The sequence below is a fragment of the Papio anubis genome, chromosome 14, assembly GCF_008728515.1.
Source record: "Papio anubis isolate 15944 chromosome 14, Panubis1.0, whole genome shotgun sequence".
NCBI classification, from domain to species: Eukaryota; Metazoa; Chordata; class Mammalia; order Primates; family Cercopithecidae; genus Papio; species Papio anubis.
Window position 1 is genome coordinate 100,158,471 of NC_044989.1, and position 19,144 is coordinate 100,177,614.

Here is a 19,144-nt window from a genome sequence, read left to right on the forward strand (position 1 = left end):
TCTTTCTATGCTTACACCCTCAATAATTTATTCCAGACTTATGTGTGTTAAAAACTATATGTTGAGGAATCCCAAATTTACATCTCCCACTCTGACTTCTCCCCCAAATTTCAGACTCATATATATAACTACCTATCCAACATATCCACTTAGATGTCTAATAGGCAAATATATATGTCCAAAATGTACACATCCAAAACTAAGCAAGCACGTGATGTCCCTTCCTTCAAACCCAATACTCTCCAGGTAGTCTCCACCAAATTAAATGTCACCTTCATTCACCTGGCTGTGCAGCCACAAACACACGGAACTGTCCTTTACTGCTCTTCCTCTCACATCCTAAACTTTTCACGTACATTGTCCATCTTAAAAAAGCCTGATCATCTTGCTCGTGTTATTGTAGGATTGTTGTACAGTATTCTAAATTCTATGGAACCCCACCTAATAATGGCATATGTTAATGAAATACAAAGATTGTGTCCTTGTTAAACAGTACATATATAAAAATTATGACCATTTATTTGACAAATGAAGGCACATTTAAGGGTCTTCACGAGGTCTATAAAATAGTGAGCAGCATCATTCCAGTTGGAGAGGCTAAATTAGCAAAGGTTCATGTAATTGCTGGGGAAGGCTACCCTACCATGGCCCCTGAGCACCCCCACATGTTCTTGCAGAGGATGCCAAGACTGTCAGGCCTTGATTACTTTTTTACCTAGGCCATTTCTCAGGGTTGCAAGCAATGAGCACTCTTGAGAAATAAAGTAAGATCACCCTTCTGAGAGAGCAATATATCCCCAAACTCCGTGTCCCCCTCCTGCAATACAGACCATGACATGTGCAGACATCCATCACAGGTCCCTTGTGTCACCCCCATGGGACAACGAGGTATGGAAAACTGACACAAACCAACACAAGGCTGTGGCTACAGCTTTTGTCATGGACAAAAAAGTCCTTTGTCTTTGACTCAGGAGTCTTCTGCAGCATTCATGAAATAGTAACAGGCGAACTTGTTAGCTTACAAGTATAATAAAACCCCAGATGCTTCACAATTCTGCACAGTGACTTAACATAAGTTACATCACTAATGTGCAAAAGAGGCTGCTATCTATTGAATTTTGGGTAACCTTCCCACTTGACAGACTTCTAGATAACCACTTAATACATTTACGGAATTCTTGAGATCTGCCATAGGGGGATTAACTACATAATCATTATTGTACTCTAATCATTTTTCCGTCCAAAGAAAAGTATATTGAAAGAGCTCGGCCGGGCGCGGTGGCTCAAGCCTGTAATCCCAGCACTTTGGGAGGCCGAGACGGGCGGATCACGAGGTCAGGAGATCGAGACCATCCTGGCTAACACAGTGAAACCCCGTCTCTACTAAAAAAATACAAAAAACTAGCCGGGCGAGGTGGCGGGCGCCTGTAGTCCCAGCTACTCGGGAGGCTGAGGCAGGAGAATGGCGTGAACCCGGGAGGCGGAGCTTGCAGTGAGCCGAGATCCGGCCACAGCACTCCAGCCTGGGCGGCAGAGCGAGACTCCGTCTCAAAAAAAAAAAAAAAAAAAGAAAGAGCTCACCTTTTTCTTTCTTCTGTTACAAGTTTTCTTTCACTTTTTTTGTGTTTGTTTGTTTTGAGAAAGAGTCTTGCTCTGTGGCCAGGCTGGAGTGTAGTGGCAAAATCTCGGCTCACTGCAACCTCCAACTCCCTGGTTCAAGCAATTCTCCTGCCTCAGCCTCCCGAGTAGCTGGGATTATAGGCACACGCCACCGCACCCAGCTAATTTTTGTATTTTTAGTAGAGACAGGGTTTCACCATGTTGGCCAGAATGGTTTCAATCTCCTGACCTCGTGATCCGCCTGCCTTGGCCTCCCAAAGTGCTGGGATTACAGACGTGAGCCACCACACCTGGCTTCGTTACAACTTTTCTTAATGTAGTATATTAAACATGGCAACTCGTGAGGTGAAAACCCTGTGTCAGGTGTCATACTCTATACATATATTTCCCCTGCACTGCCTGAACCCTTGTCTAGATTTTACAGCTAAGTAAACCGAGGCTCACAGAGGCTGCAAAAAGCAGCTCTAGAATATCAACCCACAATAGCCTTACTCTAAAACTGTGCTTTATATAACTGTCCTCCACCTTCCCCAATTTTGAATATCATTTAAATACATGAGAAATAGCTTATATTTGATATAAATAAAATTACCAATCATATTGGAAAAAAACGAACTCAAATGTCCAAGGAATCAGAATCGTTTCCTCATTCAATATTCCACGGCTGGGCATGGTGGTGGCTCACACTTGTAACCCCAGCACTTTGGGAGGCCAAGGCAGGTGCATTACTCGAGGCCAGGAGTTTTAAGACCAACCTGGCAAACATGGCAAAACCCCATCTCTACGAAAAATATAAAAATTAGCTGGGCGTGGTGGTGCATTTCTGTAATCCCAGCTCCTCAGGGAGGCTGAGGTGGGAGAATTGCTGGAACCCAGGAGGCAGAGGTTGCAGTGAGCCAAGATCATGCTACTGCACTCCAGCCTAGGTGACAGAGTGAGACTCTATCTCAAGAAAAAAAAACAAAAAAATTCCCCAAACAGGACCATATTCTACTAACATGATCATGTGCCTCATAAAGGGACTACATCGCTTGGTAATGAGCAACACGATTCAAACAATGTGAAAATTCTCCTGATAAACTGTGATATCAAATAATGCATCATACATCGTGTAAAATCCTGTTTTTGAAAATAGTTATAACTCAGTAGCACCAGGTTGGAAGAGCTTATCATATAAAGTATTAAAATAAGGGGAGAAAAACGTATTTAAAGTTTAGTAATCGGTCCATCAACATAAAAGCTGTCGTTTGAAAAAGAATACATAATTCTTACTTGAAAGGCAACATTTTATGCATGGATTTATAATTAGTTATTCCTGCTATATTTATATCTCATCAAATATTTCCCTCCAGGCTTCCTTCACTGAATTCCTTAATTATTGATGTATTCTGGAAAAGACACCTTTTCTGAAGGGAGTATGTGTGTATTTATGTGTGTGTGCATGCACGCTTGTGCACGTGCGTGTGTTCAGAGTCTCTTAAGAACCAGTGGTAGGTAAGAAATAGGAGGAAGAGGATGTGGTCAGAGTCAAGGAACCAAGCAATATACATGCAGTCTCCAATCTGTGCACACACAAGGGTAGGCAGAGAACAGGAAAAGGAAGATATCAACACAAGTGGAACCGCAGCAATTTCTTTTCTCTGTGGATATCCAAGTGAACTTGGCCAGACTTTCCTTAAACCTCATCAGAGGAAAGACTGACCTCTCTACACCTGCAGGCTCTAAATAGTGATCCCCAGATGTCTCCCTTAGTGGAGGATTAGCTTGATGTGTTCACAATACCAAATGTGGCTAATACATCTCAACTGTGCTGTTTGTTGCTTCAGGCTTTCTCTTTTTCTATCACAGCCTTTACCCACCTTCATCTCTCTCCTCCCATCTATCCTCCTCCTGTCCTCTTCACACTCAGGGAAAGCCAGGCCCCTACATCACTGAGAACAGGTGATCCATCTCACATGAACTTCCTGACTTCCAGCCTCCCCTGTCCCCACAAGCTCTCTGACATTCCACACAATACAAGAGTTGGCAGTCATCCTTCCGCTGATCCTCTGCCCTGCTTTGGCTTACTTCTCCATAAAGTCTCATTGAAGAGTCTTCCAAAATAAAGAGGACTACATCTACCTTTTCTCAGCTCTGCCACTACTTCCCAAGGGCAAGTCGTCACCATTTCTGGCCCATATTACTGTGCAAAAGCAGAAAGGTGTTGATAATAAAGACAATAACAGAAGGTGGTCATCTTAACTCAGGAAAGGGTCTTCTCCAGGATTCCAGAGGACTCGCTGTCCCCAGTGTTAGAAGGCATGAATGAATGAAAGATGAACTGTCTTTTGAAGAAATGACTAGAAGGAAGGAGGAAAATCATGATGCATTACAATACTAAGCACTCGCTACACACCAGGCTCTCTCCTGGACACCTTATTCAGGGTCAAAAGCAAATAGGTTTTGACTCTGCTCTACATTTTTATATCTGTGCAAACTTGGTAAACTGACTTAACCTCAGTGTCAGTGCCCCACTTTCCTCATCCACAAAATAGGGATAATAAACCATGATTCCTAGAGTTATGTTCCATGGAGTTGTTATAAGGGCTAAATGAATTAACATGTAAGATGCTTAGATTTGCATCAGGCACCCAGCAAGCATTCAGTGACAAACTGTTAAATAAATATGAATACATTTTTAAAACACAGGCACACCTCCTGATCTTCCTCCTTTTTTACCAGTCGCTCGTTCTCAGTTCTCCTTGGCTGCTCCCTTCTTCCCACGATGTCATAAGGTTGGGCTGCCCCAAGGCCTAATCCTTCCTCCTCTATTGTGGTCTCTTCAATATATATTTTCACTCCTTTGACAATCACGTCCAGCTTCATGGCTTCTAATACCAATTCTCTGCTAGTGGCCAGAGAGCCCCTTTCCTGAGCTCCGGATTCATAATATCTGCCTCATCCTTATCTCCACTGTAGGTCTAATGGACACTCCTAATGCAGCATGCCCACCATTGAACTGACAATCTCCCCACACCCACCTCTGCCATGCACCGACTTCCCCTTCTCAATTGAGGGCAAGTGCATCCTTCTAGCTGCTCAGGCCAAAACCCCTGGAGTCCCGAGTGACGCCTCTTTCCCTCACAACATGTCTAACCCATCAGGGAATCCCATGGGTTGCTCCATCAGAAAGTATTCTAGGATCTTACCACTTCTCACCAACTGAACTTCCACCAGCCTGGCCCTGCCTGATGACTGCAGGGCATCCATGCTGGATTCCCACATCCACCCTTTCCTCGCAACAGTCTATTCGCAACACAGTAGCCAGCGTGATCCTTTTACAAAGGAAGTCAGAACATACCAGGGATCTGCATGACACTTTCTAATGGCTCCCATTTCACTTGGAGAAGAGCCAAGCTTCATACACTGGCCTGCACGGCCCTGCATGATGTTGGACTCCAGAATTTGCCTCACCTCATTCTCCTACACTCCACACCACACTCTGTGCCACTCCGCCACACTGGCCAAGAGCACACTGCCTTCAGAACATACTTGATCCCTCAGCCCATTTGCCTGAGATGTTCTTGGGCTTAGCTAATTCCTCCACCTTCTGCATGCCTTTGCTCAAATCTCATTTTTTCTTGCTGTTCCCTTTCATGACCATTTGATGTTGGAATTGTAGCGTTTCCCCCACCACTTTACCCTCATCATGCTTGACTCCTTACTCTATCCTTCTTATATAACAATTTTCACCTTCTAACATGCTCTATGATTTACTTGTGTTTCTTGTCTAGTGCTACCAACCCCTCTGAAATGTAAGCTCTGCAGCAGGGACAGGGATCTTTATATGTTCTGGCTCCTAGAGCACTGCCTGGCCCTTAGCAGGAGTCCAGTAAATATTTAATAAATGAATATCTACAAAATATAATCTTCTAAGAGTTGGCATCTTAACTTAAAGAGATTGATTAATTTGGAAAGTAGGGATCTGGACACAGGCCCACCATACTTTCTGCCTCCCAGTATTAAACGTGCATTCATCCTTTCCTCATTTCAGGGGAGTCACCGCTAGGCAGTCAACTCATGGGGGTCAAATAGCTGTTGTAAGGTCATATGCACAACTAGCATTGAACAAGTGCATTCGCTAAGTCAGAAAAATAATAAGCATTAGCAAGTGCAGTTCCTAAGTTTCCAGTCATAAGATTAGAGCACTTAGTTTAGTTTCCTTAAATAATAATTTCTCTGTGTAGGCCAAGTGACCAAATTGGACTCTCTAAGGCCCCTCAACAATCTAGTGACATGAACCCAGACAGGAAATATCATTTTCCCTAGTAACTAACTACCAAAGTTTCAACACACCTTTGCTACTTTGCATCCTGTAAACAGAATCCAATATTCTGAACAATATTTTTTGCCCTCCTGGTAAAGGGATTATTGTACTCACCAGAATGAAGACAGTAAAGAATATGACAACAATGGCAGCCGTAATAAACAGCTTTTTCCGAGGAAACACAGCAGCAGGAAGGAGAAACACTAGTGCAAAACAGATGGCACCTCGCAGTCCTCCATAGGCAATGATGAACTGATCCTTGAAGGTCAGGGGAATGGTCCGGAACCTATTAATGACCTGAGTCAGGACAAAGACACCTGCAAAGAAAGAAAACCCAAGAGGAAACAGACTGGGTGACGCCAGAATATGAAAACACATAGACTCATTTTCTGTGCTTCTGTGACAGGGACAAAAGATTTAAGAATAGGCCCCAAAGTCTTTCCCCTTTTTCTCTGTCTTGCTAGTAATACCAGGTTCTGGGTCTTTGATGTTGTTCCAGGATCGTGGGTGAAAATGTGAAATCAGAGAAGACAAGACAAACTAATCTGACTTATAACAAAGGCATGAAGATACTCAGAGAAGAAAAGAATATATCAGGAAGGGGCGAGAAGAGCAAGAGAGAGAGAAGATGAAGAGGCCAATGAGGAAGGAAAGGGGAAGAGGAAGAGGAAGGTGAGAAGGAAGACGAGGAAAAAGAGAAACAGGAGGACAAGGAAGAAGATAATAGGGAAGAGGAGGAAGGAAATGAGAAAGGAGAAGAAAAGGAGGAAAAGGAGGATGTAGAAGAGAAAAAAGTAAAGGAGGAAGAGGAAGAAGAGGAGGAAGAAGTAGGTAAGAAAGAAGAAGAAATTAAGCAGATAAAAAAGAAGCCTCAACAGCAGAAAGGGAGTGACAAAAGGAAAGCCCCATTCAATAAGTGAGTGTCACATATGTCCATTTAGCAAACAAGAACTCATTACCTAGGGCTCGCCAGATGAGGCAGAAGGCCAGGGTGAAGCAGACGAAGGCCCAGTTCCACTCATGATTCTTGCCCACGGTGGACACGCCCATGAAGATGAAGATCAAGGTCTCGCTGACGCTGCTCAGCATCTTCATGAAGTACTTGATGGTCGTGTAGGATTTCTGAGATACATTTTCTTCCACGTACTTATTCATAGTCATTGCACAAGCAGTGATTCTGAAAGACAAGATTAAGCTTCTCTTGAAACCTAACAATGATCCTAATGAGAATGCAAGAGATAGCACTTAAGAGCTAAATTATGGCTCTACTCTTCTGCCCAAGACTACAACATCATCAAATGATTTTTAGAGGTGAATGTGATTTGCATGTAAACCTTGGAAATCCTACAATCTCTGGAGGTCTTCTTTAGCAACCCTGGCTGAACTACTCTGCTCCGCCCAGCGTTCTGGTCCCTCAATTCCCTTACCCCAGATTCATGCTTAAAAGTCTATGGACATTGACATCATCAGCTCTCCTTTCTGTATCTCAGATAAAACAAGTCCAAAATAAATTTGAAACTCATTATCTTTCTGTAAACTGATGTATTTTTCCACATATGCCCTGTTCCTCTATTATGTAAAAGGATTCTATTGTATGAAATCCTAAACTTGAAAATGGGCTTGTATTAGACTTCTCTCCCTGTCACACCTCAGTAGCCGCCCGCCATATTATTGGTCCACAACTGTTTTCGATTCTTCATTCTGAATATCTCTTAGACCCTCTCACTTCTTTTTGTCCTTAATTCTGAGTCTCATTTCTATGTATCTGTTGTATCCACTTCTGGGAAATTCAAAAGGTTTTAACAGGCTCTGAGAATTCCTAAACCAAAGAAACTCTTTTGCTTGTTCTCCCCAGTATTTCCAAAACTTTGAGACCACAGAGCCCTTTATTCCCACTCTCATGATATCTACTGGAATATGGCACCTGTAGAAAAGGAAGGGCTCCAGGATCAGGTCCACACTCCTGAAGCTCTTCACACACTTCCCTCAGTGGAGAATTCCAGTTTCACATCTGCCCTCTCTCCACCTGGGCACACACCATGTGCCTCCGCTGTATGGAATTTCCCAACCTCATCTTGTTCTTTACTGTCTTCTTGCCTTACTACACAAGTGGGTCCCTCTCTGTCGAGGACGCTACCCCTGATCAACTCAGATGCCACCCACAGAGGGGAATTTAGGATGAGCTTGGTGACAGCTCATGGTAGGTCCGGTCTAAGGAGACACAGTTACTATAAAGTACCAAAAGAATTTCATTACACAGGTCCTATAGAATGAAACAGGAGGATGGGATTAGAGGGAGCCACCCTGCCTTCCACTAAGTAGTAACCGTGCCATAAGCTGAATACTGATGATGATTTGCAAATTTTCCAGCATTCTCATAACTCCAGCACTACAGTGACCCTAGTTCAGCTCCCGCTACTCCCATCATGTGGTCCTCCTCACTCTGAGAAGACTTCTGCTGTCTTAAAGAAATCCCCGTACTGTGAGCATAAGAATAAGTAGAAGAACGCAAACCTAAGTGTCCTCTGAAACCTAAACAGATAACCACAAAGACCTCTCATTGCAAAGAACACATCTGTTGTTCACATAGAAAACAAATGCAGGTATATTTATTTTTGTGCCCCTTATTAAAACAAAACAAAGATTCCATCAATCTAGGGACCACGCATTGAGCCACCATGTCACTGTCCCCAGAATAAGTGGGTATCTCTTTTAGATTTCTGTAAGTGAAGAATGCATAATTTATGTGGTTTCCCCAAAGAAGGAATGGCCTTATTAAATGTGGTAATAAAATTCAACAGCTATAAAACAGCTATAAACACATGGCAAAGCCTCGGAATAGTTGAGGACTCATATAAAAACAGTCAATCTTCAGAGAACCTTTACTTTGTGCCAGGTACTATGCAAACATATTGAATGGATTATGTCAGTTAAACCTTATAACAAGTTTATGAGCAAGTTCTATTATCATTCCTATGCTTGTAAATGGGAGAACAAAGGCAGACAGAGGTTCAATTATGTAAGATTCCAGTGCTAATAAATGGTGGTGCCAGGGTATGAATCTGGGCAATCTGATTTAAAGACAGTACCGGGTCAGGCATGGTAGCTCACAACTGTCATCTCAGCACTTTGGGAGGCCGAGGCAAGAGGATCGCTTGGGCCCAGGAGTTTAAGTCCAGCCTACGCAAAATGAGACCTCATCTCTACAGAAACAAAGCCAGCACTGTGGAGGACTTAATCCTCACCCTTTCCACATTCTCATTGAGCCCCACAATCTCTGATGGGAAGGAGGTCTTCCCTGCCCACCAAGCTGTGGCTTATCCTTTCTCAAGCACAAGACTGTTTGTATCCCTTCCTATGGCTGCTGTAAGAAATAACCACAAACTGAGTGGCTTCGAGCAATGCACATTTACCATCTTGCACTTCCAGAGGTCAGAAGTCCAAAATCACATGAGTGGGCTAACATCACGGAGGTGACAAAGCTTTTTCCTTCTGGAGGTTCTAGGGGAGAATCTGTCCCCTGCCTTCACTAGTTTCTAGAGGCCACCTGCATTCCTTGGCTCTTGCCACATCCCTCTGATCTCTGCTTCCCTAACCACATCTTCTCTGAGTCCGACTCTCCTACTCCCTCTCATAAGGGTTCTTATGATTATATCAAGGCCACCCAGATATTCCAATGGAATCTCCCCATCTCAGGATTCTCACCTAATCACATCCACAAAGTCGCGTTGGCCATAGAAGGTAACATATTAGCAGGTTCCAGGGATTAGGATGTGGACATCTTTGGGGACATCTTTGAGGCCATTATTCAACCCTTCCAGGTTGCATTCTCCTCCCCTAAACTGTATCCTGAACCAAGTGCATGGCCCAGATGAACATGGCCTCTGCTGCTTGCATGCAATTAATTAGGTGACAGAAACTAATGGGAGCTCTGTCACACTGACTTGACGTGAAATCCTGGAACCTCCTCCAGCAGGCAATAGGAACTGGGAGAACAAGCTGGAAAGTGGCATCTGTCCAGTAAGCCAATATCAGGCATCTCGCCAGTGCTCCCCCAGATATAAATCACTGGTTACCCACATTTCTGAAAATCTTCATCTTTCATATTTTGGCTTAATTTTTCTTTAACTAGACTTTAAAAAGTAAGATTTCTCCAATACAAAGTAATGAGGGCAATAGATTAGATTAAGAATCTGAATTATAACATGTTTTATATATATAAAAAAAAGACATGTATACAGAAACACGAATGAGCCTTTCAAAAATGTTGCTTTTTTAGGTACTTCATGTAGTGGAAAAAATGTCAGGTAGAAAATTTATAGTAAAAGTAATTTATAACGGACATATTGTTTTTTTAAATTCTCTAATCCTATACAAAAGATACTTCAAAAGGGTTTATTATAAAGCACTTTAACTTATAGACAAATATGGAAGTAAATGAACACCAAAGTAGCCACTACCCAGCCTTCTCCAGTCACTTGTATTTTTTAAAACAAAATGTCATCTATAGAGTGGAAACATCAGCGGTAGAGTTGATTCCTCATATTAACCCCATCCCCTTCTCTCCCTCTTGAGTTGATTGTTTTGAATCATTCAAAAATGTAACTTTAAAAGGCTGATGAATAGTATTTTTCTAAACGTTCTAAACATTTCCCTCTGAAATTATGTTCGTATCATTCATTGGGCAAAAAGTAAACCATGCAGGCAAAAAGTAATTTCCAGTTTATTACATGAGCAATTTAACAATTTCTCTTTAGAAACAATTAAAATATAGCTTTGGTGGCCGGGCATGGTGGCTCATGCCTGTAGTCCCAGCACTTTGGGAGGCCCAGGCGGGCGGATCACAAGGTCAGGAGATCGAATCCATCCTGGCTAACATGGTGAAACCCCATCTCTACTAAAAATAAAAAAAAATTAGCCGGGTGTGGTGGCAGGCACCTGTAGTCCCAGCTACTTGGGAGGCTGAGGCAGGAGAATGGCGTGAACCCAGGAGGCAGAGCTTGCAGTGAGCTGAGATCACACCACTGCACCCCAGCCTGGGCGACAGAGCAAGACTCTGTCTCAAAAATATATATATAGCTTTGGTGTAGGAATAAAACATGAATTAATTTAACATGAATGTCCATGGGATCATTTTCCATTGCTTTGTATCCTTAACACGATATCGAGAGTGATGCTCAGAGTAGCCAGACACCTTGCTGTAACTCAATGAAGTTTCCTACCAGCCTCAGTGAGACACTGAACAGGAAGAAAGAACGCCCTGGGTGGGTACCACAGGCCCTAGCATTTGGTAGTGTCCTGTTCAGCAAGTCTGTGCATGTCTGTGGCACTGAGGCACCTGAGGGGCTGGGGGAAATACTCCCAAAGTTCCCATTCTGGTCTGCCATGTACAACTTGAGTCACCTGGCCTCTCAAGCAAAGGTCTGGAGGTGTTTTTATTGCAAAGAGATTTTTTTGTTGTTGTTGCAGTGTACTCTGACCTGAAGTAAAACCACCTCACCTTCAAAAACATCAGAAGTAAACAAACTACAAATGAGCTAGTCTGCCTTCCACTAGAGAGGTACAGGCAAAACGGCCTCTTACGGATAGAAAGAATGAAACCATGTCTGCCCACTCCATCCACCAGGTCATCTTCTAGAGCTGATAGTCATCACCATCACAGTATATACATATGAGTCTCTGTTTCTCTAAAAGAATCACAAGAAACAGAGGTGGTGAATGATGCAGGATAGTATCAGACTGCCCTTGGCCTTACTGGGTTTGAAGTATGTGGCCAGGAGAGTCCTTGGGTACGATATCACATCACAGCATTATCACAGTGCCACCACACTATTGAGAGAGGAGATTTCTTCCTTCATCACATGAACGCATGAGGATTTCATGTCTGAAGCCCACAGCCTCATATACTCATTCTGTGTCATCAGTATGACATTGTCCTCAACAAAATAGTAGCCTAAATAGATTCTTAATATTATAGAAAATTCTGGTTAAGTTTCTTAATTCTAAAGCTTCAAAATAAAACTATTGGCCTTCAATATTCCTACTACGCCCTTACTTTTATTAGCTGGTGTCATTGAATCATCTTCTCCCCCTCCTTTTCATGCATGTCTCTCTCTCTCTCTTTGTTTTAATTTCCATACCTAATTAATATGATAGAGAAGGGCAATTTAACGTCAACCAACATTTTCTGAGCATCCATTCTGAGCCAAATTCTGTGCTGGGATCTAGGAAGGTGAAAGCAAGTAAGACTCAATTTCTGCCTTCAAGAGTTCACAGTCTAAGGGAAGAAACAGACACAAAGAGATCGTCGGAACACAACACTACATGCTAGAATGAGGAAAGGGAAGATGCTGTGGAAGTGCAGGAAAGCAAAGGGTGACTTCTGCCACAAAAGAGGACATTTGAGCAACATCTTCATGGACAATCTCACCTATCAGGAAAAAGAAGAAGTGAGTAATTCAGGGAAAAGCAGCAGCCAGATGCAAAGGCATAAAAGAAATAAACAGGGTTGTGCATTCAGGAAACTGCCAAATGATTCCGTTAGCTGGAGGAGAGGAAGATGAAAATGTTAAGAGATGAGGATGCAAGAAGTTAGGGCTCAATGACACTGTTATACTGAATGCTTAGGAGTTTTAACTTTATAGGCTGGAGAGAAAAATGAGAAATTAGGATTTCAATCACATAATTAATGTCTATCTCCCCAACCAAACTGGACGCTCCATGAGGAAAAAGAAAAGTGTTGCCAACGCTTAGCATAGTGTCTGGCATGTATTTTGCATCAATGACTGCATGGATGAATCATTAATTGGAATGGTGGTGCAATATGAATATATTTGCTCTATATCCATTGCCCATTTTGCATTCCAAAGCATGCCCAGATTTCGATAGGTCTTAGGCTCCATTCTGTAGGACAGTGTGGAGACGAGGCATGCACAGAATTCGCAGATGTACCCTGCTATGTTATTATCCTGTACCACTTTAACATAAATGTGTGGTGATTATCACCAATTGAGAGACAGAGAAGGGAGAGCACTGTAATTAGTGGTTTTCTCCTACACCAGCAATTGAGGTTTTCTTTATCAGTATATCAATCAAAATACAGTGTAGGACAATTCAGGCCAGCTATAGACACTACCTCAAAAGAGTTTGTTTTTGTTTTTTGTTTTTTTTCTGGAGAGGGTGGGGTGGAAATAGACTTTCCTTTCTACTTAAATGATTTGTCATTTGACTATTTTCTGAGTAGAAAATTCGAACAGATACTTTTTTTCTGTATTACTCCATGACTCCATTATTAACCTGCTTTCTACAGATATTTATTTCTTTTCTACCAGAATGTGTGCTTTGAGACTATGGACTAATGCTTAGCATGATCTGTGCCTATAGTGGTACCAAATACAAGTTCAATTAATGTTTGCTAAGTCTAGTTTAATGAAGATCCAGAGTGCTTTATCTACAATCTGAACTGTGTAGAATTAACCAATTAAGCAAAATTCTTTTGCTCCCATTCCATATGATTTTTAAAAGTATGAATTCAATTGCAAGAAAATATCACCCAAATAATATTTGTATATTCTCAATTAAGGCTTTGCCAAATATGAAAGCATATTCCACTAATCAGTGCCAGGCATATGCAACGATGAAGATCAATTAAAAAGTTTTTTCTGTATTGATTAAAGCCAGGTCTTGTGGTGACTCAGGGCACATTGCATGCTCTCAGAATAAAGTACTCACTCAAGTGAGGTAAATTAAATTATTCCAGGGCATGAATGTACTATACAGTGAATTGCTTCTTCCAGAAAACCTGACAACCAAGAGAAACAGCGTTTGACATATGAGAAAATGCAAACAACAATTGTTTTTAAAACAGGATCCAAGCATAAAAACTGAACTATCTTTTTTTTAAGCATCAAAAATGAAATACATTGAAGCTGTCATAAATCTTGGATTAATCATGAAGCCTTGTCCCTTGCATAAATTCTCTGCAACTTTTTTCTCCCGAAAAACTGCTTTCAATTCAATTCCACTAACGTTTAGAGACCACTTATTGGCACCTGAAGCAACTCTGGTTACCTGGAGAGAGAACATCAAAGGATCACAACTCAATGTCAACAGCGTCATGAAGCATAAGTGTCAAGTGTTGCATGGAGTCTACCCAGTCTAGCTGGGGAGTATTAAGAAAAGCCTCAGAGAGGCGGGAAGATTTGACCAACATTTTGATGATGGAATTAAGGTTTTCCAGGTGGAGGACTCCTGGTCAATGTTGGAGGTGGGCTGCAGGTGGGGCCTGGGTATGTGAAACCCGCATGCAACAATCCTGCACCAGATACGTACACGGAATACTTTGTGGTTCTACATGAGTCCTAGAAACATCAGCATGAGTTGCTGCTTTCTGGAAGTTCTTACAGCTACTAGCAAGTATATTAGAGCAGTATGGTCTGTGGACCACGTGTAAATGTTGGAAAACTACAAATGCCTATGCCCCATCCAAGGCCTATATCAGAATCTCTGACTGAGGCTTGGGATTCTGTCCATGTAACGACATTTCCAGGTGATTCCTAAACACATTAACATTTAAGGACAGGAAATGGGAGTATAGGCAGAGGGTTCCAAAGAGGAAGGAGAAATGAGAAAAAAAGAGCTGAAATTTGGGTCATTTTATTTAAAGTTGTATTGGAGGGTGAGCATAAGGATTAACATGGGATTTGAGGAGTAATGTGGATTTAACTACATTTGCCAACTATTCTTCCTTCCTGTCTCAGTTTTTATGACTTGGATCTAGGTGCAGGTCCCTGTGTTCTCTTGCCTAGACTAGTTAGTGTGCAGGCATCTTCACATATTTTTTTTTCCTGCCTGAGTCTCTACTTAGGTACCTTATCCCTGCTGACAGCAGCATTTCCTGATCCTCCTCCTTAATCAAGGATTCCTCAACTCTCGGGCAGCCAGTCAGACTGGGCCCATGACCTACAGCTTTCACCCAGAGTACCATGAAAACTTTAATAGTTGTAAGTGTCATGGTGTAAAAAAGTTTTGGAAGCACTCTGATCATGTATTTATCATAAAACAGAAATACAGTTGTGTCACTTCTCCTTAAAGATTCCAAAGGCTCTCACCTGCCTATAGCACACAACAGGTCAGGCAAGACCAGGGGCCTCTCCTTCTCACCAACCTAGAGTTCAGTTCACCTTGGAGCCTTCAATTACACCTCTGCCTCTACCCAAAATGTCCCTCTTTTCGTCACTGAGTCTTCAACCCAAGCATCATCAACATTACCATCCCAGTATACTTTACTATAAAGGATTGAGCTTTCCTTGCTAACTTGTAGTCAACACAGATTGGGATGGCAGTCTGACTCAAAGTGAGTTTAAGTTCACTGCCTTCTTCTGGCAACAAACCCTACTTCTCATGTCACAGGGCTGGTCATGTGACACAGTCTGATCCCATGACAGTTCTCCAAACCCCAGGGCCAATCACAGTGCTTGCTCTGAAATGTTTTCTAACAGGACCTGGCAGGGTAGATCTCGCTTTACTCTTCAGTGACAGAGTTGCAGAGATATAAAACTTGATTTGTCTGTGACCCTGGTTTCATGCTTTGGAGATGACTAACCAACTAAAAGGAAGCCTTCTCACGAAGGGACAGAAAGTTAACAGAGAGAAATACTTAGGCAGACATAGGAGTCCCTCGGCCTATCACCCTAAGGCCAAATCCCATCGGTCCTCTCAAAAAATGTACTTATTTGCATGAGCCAGGAAATCCCTCCTTTCTGACTTAAACTGGTTTGAGTTTGGCTCCCTTCATTAACATAGAGCTTCACTCTATTGTTTCAGCCAGGCTCCTGACTACAAAGATGCCTGGTGACTCAAGTTACGTCAAATAACGGGGGATTAACTGTGAGGACACAAGTGGAAAGACAGAATGGGGGCCACTTGGCCAGGTACCCTGGGAATACTGACAAAGTCAGACCTCATGTTTGATTGAGGTAAGGGAAATGGCAGCAGCAGGAGCGAGTACATAAGAGAAATGCTACAGCATTAAGAGGAGCTGCAGGCAGCCTCTCCTCGCCCCAGAAGCCAACACAGGAGGGCCTGGGGTTCACACCAGACCAGTGTCCTCCCCTGTCCAGAGAATTGCTGAGAAGTAAACTGAGGTTTGTTCGAGCAAGGAGAAAGAATAATGGGTTCTCCTTGGGACACATATCATGTCAAGGAAGAGCCAACCTTAACCTCCATAGCTGTATTCCTGGCTCTAACCTCCTCACACAGGGGCCGAAACACTGATTTAATCCATGTGTCCAAGCGTGTCATATTCAAAAGTACTAGCTGGGTGCTAAGTATACATTTCATTTCAGTTTTTCTGAAAAAAAGTTTATTAAAAAAGAAAAAGTATTTATTTCTCAGCAATTATACATTTCTGACTTATTATCTTGTTTTACATTTTGGCCTACACATTACCAGAAAGTAATATCATCTCCTACAATATTCTTGAAATACAGGCCAGAAGGGATATCATCATTTTTAAAAAATAAACATAAAGAACAGTCAAGAAACAGTCCAAAAAGCAAAGTGATGGCAGCATTTTCAGTTACACAAAAATATCCACTCTTCAAATAGATTTGGAAGAATCCGTTCTTAATACGGGAGCAAATTGTTAAAGTTTTGTGTAATTTAAAGTTGGCAAGGAAATATCAACTTTTTTCTTGTCTAAAGGATACCTCTAAAATCTACCCTGTTATCTGCACTGAAGGAGAAAAGCAATGGTATGATTCATCCTAATAACCAACAAAGCAATATCAATATCCTATCTTTTTAGCTAAATATTCTAAGAATGCAGTCAATTGATTTTCATAAGCCAGTCAAGTACAGCATCTATTGCATGTATTATGCATTGTACCAATTTTTCCTAGAAAATAAGTTTTTTCTGCTTGTGTTTCACTTAAACTTATATTGCTATTCCTTGAGTGCCCGATATATTAATTATTCCTTTAGTACCCTGACCACTTGATAAACACCAGAAGACACTGAGACACAGGTAACAAGTTGAGGGAAGACTGATTGGCTTCATAATGTATTCCTGATAATCTTCAAGACTGAAATACATAATCTTACTTAGCATGAGTTTTGTGTGTTTGATTTTTTTTTCTCCATCAAAAATCAATATCTTTTGACATTAGCTAGAATAAAGACCTATAGACCTTAATATAGAGGTTCTATTGATCTTCAGTCAGTCTGCAGAGTAAATACAGATAAAAACAGAGATGAAAACAATGTCTTTAATGTTGTTTTACCTCTAAGAAGATAAGGCAAGAAAATATAATGTTTCGAATACTGACTATTGTCTAAGTTTACAAATTCAATTTGCAAAACATATATATTATCTCAACCCAGGGAATCTGTTTTAAAGTACGTTGCTCATTCCTGCAGGAGCCACAGCTTTCCCTCCCACTTTAGATTTTGAGGATGTTTATATCCAAACCCCCAAACGTGGACCTAGGGGAACATTTTTCATTTTCACAAGGTGGCTTTAATTTGACATCTTAATTATCATAAGCCACTTCAGAAGGACCTCCAACTTCCCTTCAGTCTCTCCTTCCTTATTTTCTTTCTAAACTTCCCCATTCTCAAAGAAATGTTCTTTATAAAGAGCACAGTTATCATCAGAGCGGGGAGAGCATTTCTCTTTCATTCCTCCCATCTTTTCATGACCTATTTTTTTACCTTATCAAAAGGAATAAAACATATGTCACCAAGTCTTCAAATATCCAAGTAGAAAACACTAGTGGTGAGCACCACAGAACAGCAGTGTCTAGTAGGACTCATCGGAGCTGTATGTGTAATCTGCAGTTTCCTAGTATTCACAGCGAAAGACATGAAAAGAAAGTGAACGTAATTTTCGGAACATATTTATGTAACTCAACACGTCTAATACATTGTCATTTCAACATCAAATCAGTATAGAAATTACTAATGGGATATTCTAGAATCCGTTTTTCCTACTCAGTCTTAAAAATCTGCTGTGTATTTATTTATTTATTTATTTATTTATTTATTTTATTTATTTATTGAGGTGGAGTCTTGATCTGTTGCCCAGGCTGTAGAGCAGTGGCGCAATCTTGGCTCATTGCAACCTCCACCTTCCAGATTCAAGCGATTCTCCTACCTCATCCTCCCGAGTAGCAGCTGGGATTACAGCCATCCACCACCATGCCCGGCTAATTTTTGTATTTTTAGTAGAGATGGGATTTCGCCATGTTTTCCAGGCTGGTCTCAAACTCCTGACCTTGAGTTATCCACCTGCCCCGGCCTCCTGTAGTGCTGGGATTACAAGCGTGAGCCACCGCACCCAGCCTCTGCTGTGTATTTTAAACTTACAACACAACTCAATTCTACTTTCAAGTGCTCAGAAGCCACACGAGGCTGGTGGCCACCCTATGGCAGGACCAAGGAAAGAAGTGACAGCTTACTATTTTTGTTCCTCCTTCAAAGAACCAAGCAAATGCTGGGGTTCATCTATTGAGTCTACTAAATTAAACAGCTTAAACCATAAACATAAATACAAATAATTTCATGAATTGTTTACATGTCTCTAGGTTAAGGTTTATAATTTCCAATTCCTTTCTGTCTTTACTCGTCTTACACTACAGTTCAGGCAAAGTTATACAATAGAAAATAAAAGATAATCATAAGCTTTTTGTTGCTTTCTTTGTTTTTCCTTTTTCCTGAATATGTCCAAGAAATTAAGGGATATATGCTTTGTTTTTGTATCACTTAATTTCTAGCATCATTTTCCTACCTTTCCTCCTCCCACCCCAGCCTTATTTATGTTTGGGGTGGTCATACCAGATTTTGAAGTGGTCAGTCTTGGCCAGTCAGAGCTATCAGTGAAAGTGTACACTATAATTAAAAGTACAACTATTATTTGTCAAGGTGGTGTAAGGTACAATGACCCAGTGAGAAGAAACAGGGAGCCAGAGATCTAAGGCTCTAGTCTTGATTCCCCGCTTCCTTCTTTGTAAACTCTCTTCCTGCTCTTCTTCACACTTGAGGACATTGAGATGAGGGTCAGTTGGCATCATGTGTTTGAAAGCATGTTATAAACACGATATATCATATAATGTTTTATGAATGTCCTACAATGTCATGTGTTTATTATTTTTAATCTTTGTTAACACAAGTAAACATGTTGAACTGGTTATTCTGGTATCTAGGGCTATGGTTTAACCC

At 41.5% G+C, this 19,144-nt stretch overlaps 1 protein-coding gene across 2 annotated transcripts in view; it reads right to left on the reverse strand.

Moving 5' to 3' along the window:
• SLC9A2 (solute carrier family 9 member A2) overlaps nt 1-19,144 on the reverse strand; it is a 92,041-nt gene that overhangs the window by 24,420 nt on the left and 48,477 nt on the right. For both annotated transcript variants that reach the window (XM_003909064.5, XM_009184864.4), the window contains exons 4-5: nt 6,886-7,103; nt 6,041-6,243 (exon numbers count right to left, since the gene is read on the reverse strand). In XM_003909064.5, the coding sequence (XP_003909113.1) occupies nt 6,041-6,243; nt 6,886-7,103 (421 nt within the window). The remainder of the gene's footprint in view (nt 1-6,040; nt 6,244-6,885; nt 7,104-19,144) is intronic.